At 53.5% G+C, this 2,132-nt stretch overlaps 2 protein-coding genes across 2 annotated transcripts in view; both read left to right on the forward strand.

Annotated features, from left to right (window-relative positions):
- Positions 1-107: 107 nt before the first annotated feature.
- PTSG_12972 (uncharacterized protein) lies at positions 108-840 on the forward strand (the record flags this gene model as incomplete). Its single annotated transcript, XM_004988846.1, has 4 exons — positions 108-199; positions 433-466; positions 498-563; positions 754-840. 4 exons carry the CDS (start codon positions 108-110, stop codon positions 838-840), a joined length of 279 nt encoding a protein of 92 aa, XP_004988903.1.
- Positions 841-1,721: 881 nt separating this feature from the next.
- The window catches only part of PTSG_09991 (uncharacterized protein), an 11,121-nt gene continuing 10,710 nt past the window's right edge, over positions 1,722-2,132 (forward strand). The window contains exon 1 of the mRNA XM_004988847.1: positions 1,722-1,898. Within this exon, the coding sequence (XP_004988904.1) occupies positions 1,792-1,898 (107 nt within the window). The 5' untranslated portion in view covers positions 1,722-1,791. The remainder of the gene's footprint in view (positions 1,899-2,132) is intronic.

Here is a 2,132-nt window from a genome sequence, read left to right on the forward strand (position 1 = left end):
TACACTCCTTCTTCGCTGTCCTTTGCGTTGGTTGTTTGCTCTTGTTATCACGTTGTCGTCGCTTATTCTTTACCCACCCATCCACCATCACCGCTTGTACAGACGAGATGCTGACACATCCGCTTGACTGGCTGTCTATTACAGAAGACGACGATGAGGCAAAGTACATCTTCACATACCTCGTCGAGCTCCTCCAAGCGTGAGTGCTACCGCTGTGCTTTGTGTGTGTGTGTGTGTGTGTGTGTGTGTGTGTGTGTGTGTGTGTGTGTGTGTGTGTGTGTATGTGTGTGTGTGTGTGCATGGCCTGGTCGTGCTGCATGTGTCGGTGGTGTGCTCTGCCGCCTGTCGTTCTTGTTCCCAACTGACTCCCCCGTCCCCCCTCCCATTGCTTCCTATACCTCCCTCTCCTTCCTTTTGTTGTTGCTTCTGTAGGCAAGATCCACGCGAGACTGCGCCTGAGAGCCCGGTGAAGATTGTGCGGGCGTTTGTTTGTGCAGGTGATTGGCACACCCCGCGGCCGCCGTCAGCGAGCCCCACTGCCAGGGCATGTACACAGCCTCATGGTGCGTGGGCTGTGTTGTGTGTGATTTATGTGATGTGTGTGTGTGTGTGTTTGCTGCCTCGAATATGCGCGACTGTCGTGTACTTCATGTACTTTCCCATCCCCCTCTTCCTCCCTCCTCTTCCTCCTCCTCCTCCTTCCTCCTCTTTGCACTCCTCATTCTCACGCCCTCGTGTCGTTTCCTCTCGTAGAACATGCAGGATTCGCCTGCCCACGGGGTGTTGGGGCAGTTGATGCAGGACCCCGGAGGTGCACGCCCGTGTGCAGCGCGCTGTTGAGGCGCTTGGCTCGTTCGCGTAGTCGCCATGTTGTGATGTGTCGTGTCAACTTGTGCACCAGTTGAACGAATGGCTGAATGTCTGTCGGTTCCTCTGTCGCATTCCTCTTGTTTCCGTTTCTTGCTCTCTTCCCTCTTCTTCTCTTCTCTTCTTCTGTTCTGTTCTTCCCTTCCTTCACTCTCCCTCTCGCCTGCCTGCTTGCTTGCTTGCTTATGTCACGCCCTTCTTGTGCTTGCCTGTTGTTTCTATTGTACGGCGCTGTGTACGGCTGAACACGTTCTTGGTGTGTTTGGTGGATGTGTGCTGCTGCTGCTGCTGTGTGTGTGTTTGATTCTGGCTTGCAACTGGAGGGTGTTGTTTGATGTGCAGAGGGGCTGGTTGTTGTTTGGTTGGCTTGGCTTCATGTTGCATTTGGGCACTGCTGTGTGTGTGGATGTGTGTTGGGAGCGTTGTTTGTGGGTTGTGTGGCGGACCTGTTCTTTCCTCCGTAAATGGCTCGATGAAAATGATGAGATCCGTTGACGGTGGTGATGGTGGAGCGGCGGTGATGTTTGTGGTGTTGATGTGGCTACAGACATTGGTGTGTTGTACCGACCAGGCAAGACCAAGCCAGGAGGGAGCGGCTGTTGTTCCTTTCGGCGACAAGAGAGTCGGGTTGCATTGCTGGCTGGCTGGAGGCACTTCATCCTGTTTGTTTGTTGTGTTCCTGTCGACAACGAGGGCTCGAAGAGATTGTTGACGAACATCTTCCACGGAAGCGCTGCTTTGCGGATAAACTCTGTAAGGTTTTGCGAATCGTCCAATGGCTGAGTCGCAAAACAACAACACACACACAAAGGAAACAAACAAAAAGCAGCGTTGAGTTGTCGTCGTCCATTTTGTCGTCGTCTTCTTCCAGCCACTCACGAACACGTCACAACAAGCCACAAGGAGAAAAGACGACGCGCCGCCATGTCCGGCGGAGAGAAGAGAGCGAGGAGGGAGGTGGAGGCGTTGCTGGCGCAGACGAAGCTGAAGGATGGGGTGAAGAACAAGATCAGGGCCATCGCCAACAACACGTGTGGGGAGGAAGTATAGTGAGTGCAAAAGCAACCAAAACGACATGTTGGAACATGTATGTGTTGGACACAAGGACACTTGTTGTGGTTGTGCTTATTCTCCCCTCTCTCTCTGCTTGGCTTGTCCTTGTGTTGCAATGAGCTTGGTGTGGCTTGCTGGTGGATGTTCACGTGTGCGTGTCCTGTCCCCTCGCACCGCCTGGACACACTATGTGTGGTTGTGGCAGGTTGTGA

This window comes from Salpingoeca rosetta, assembly GCF_000188695.1.
Source record: "Salpingoeca rosetta unplaced genomic scaffold supercont1.32, whole genome shotgun sequence".
NCBI lineage: Eukaryota > Choanoflagellata > Craspedida > Salpingoecidae > Salpingoeca > Salpingoeca rosetta.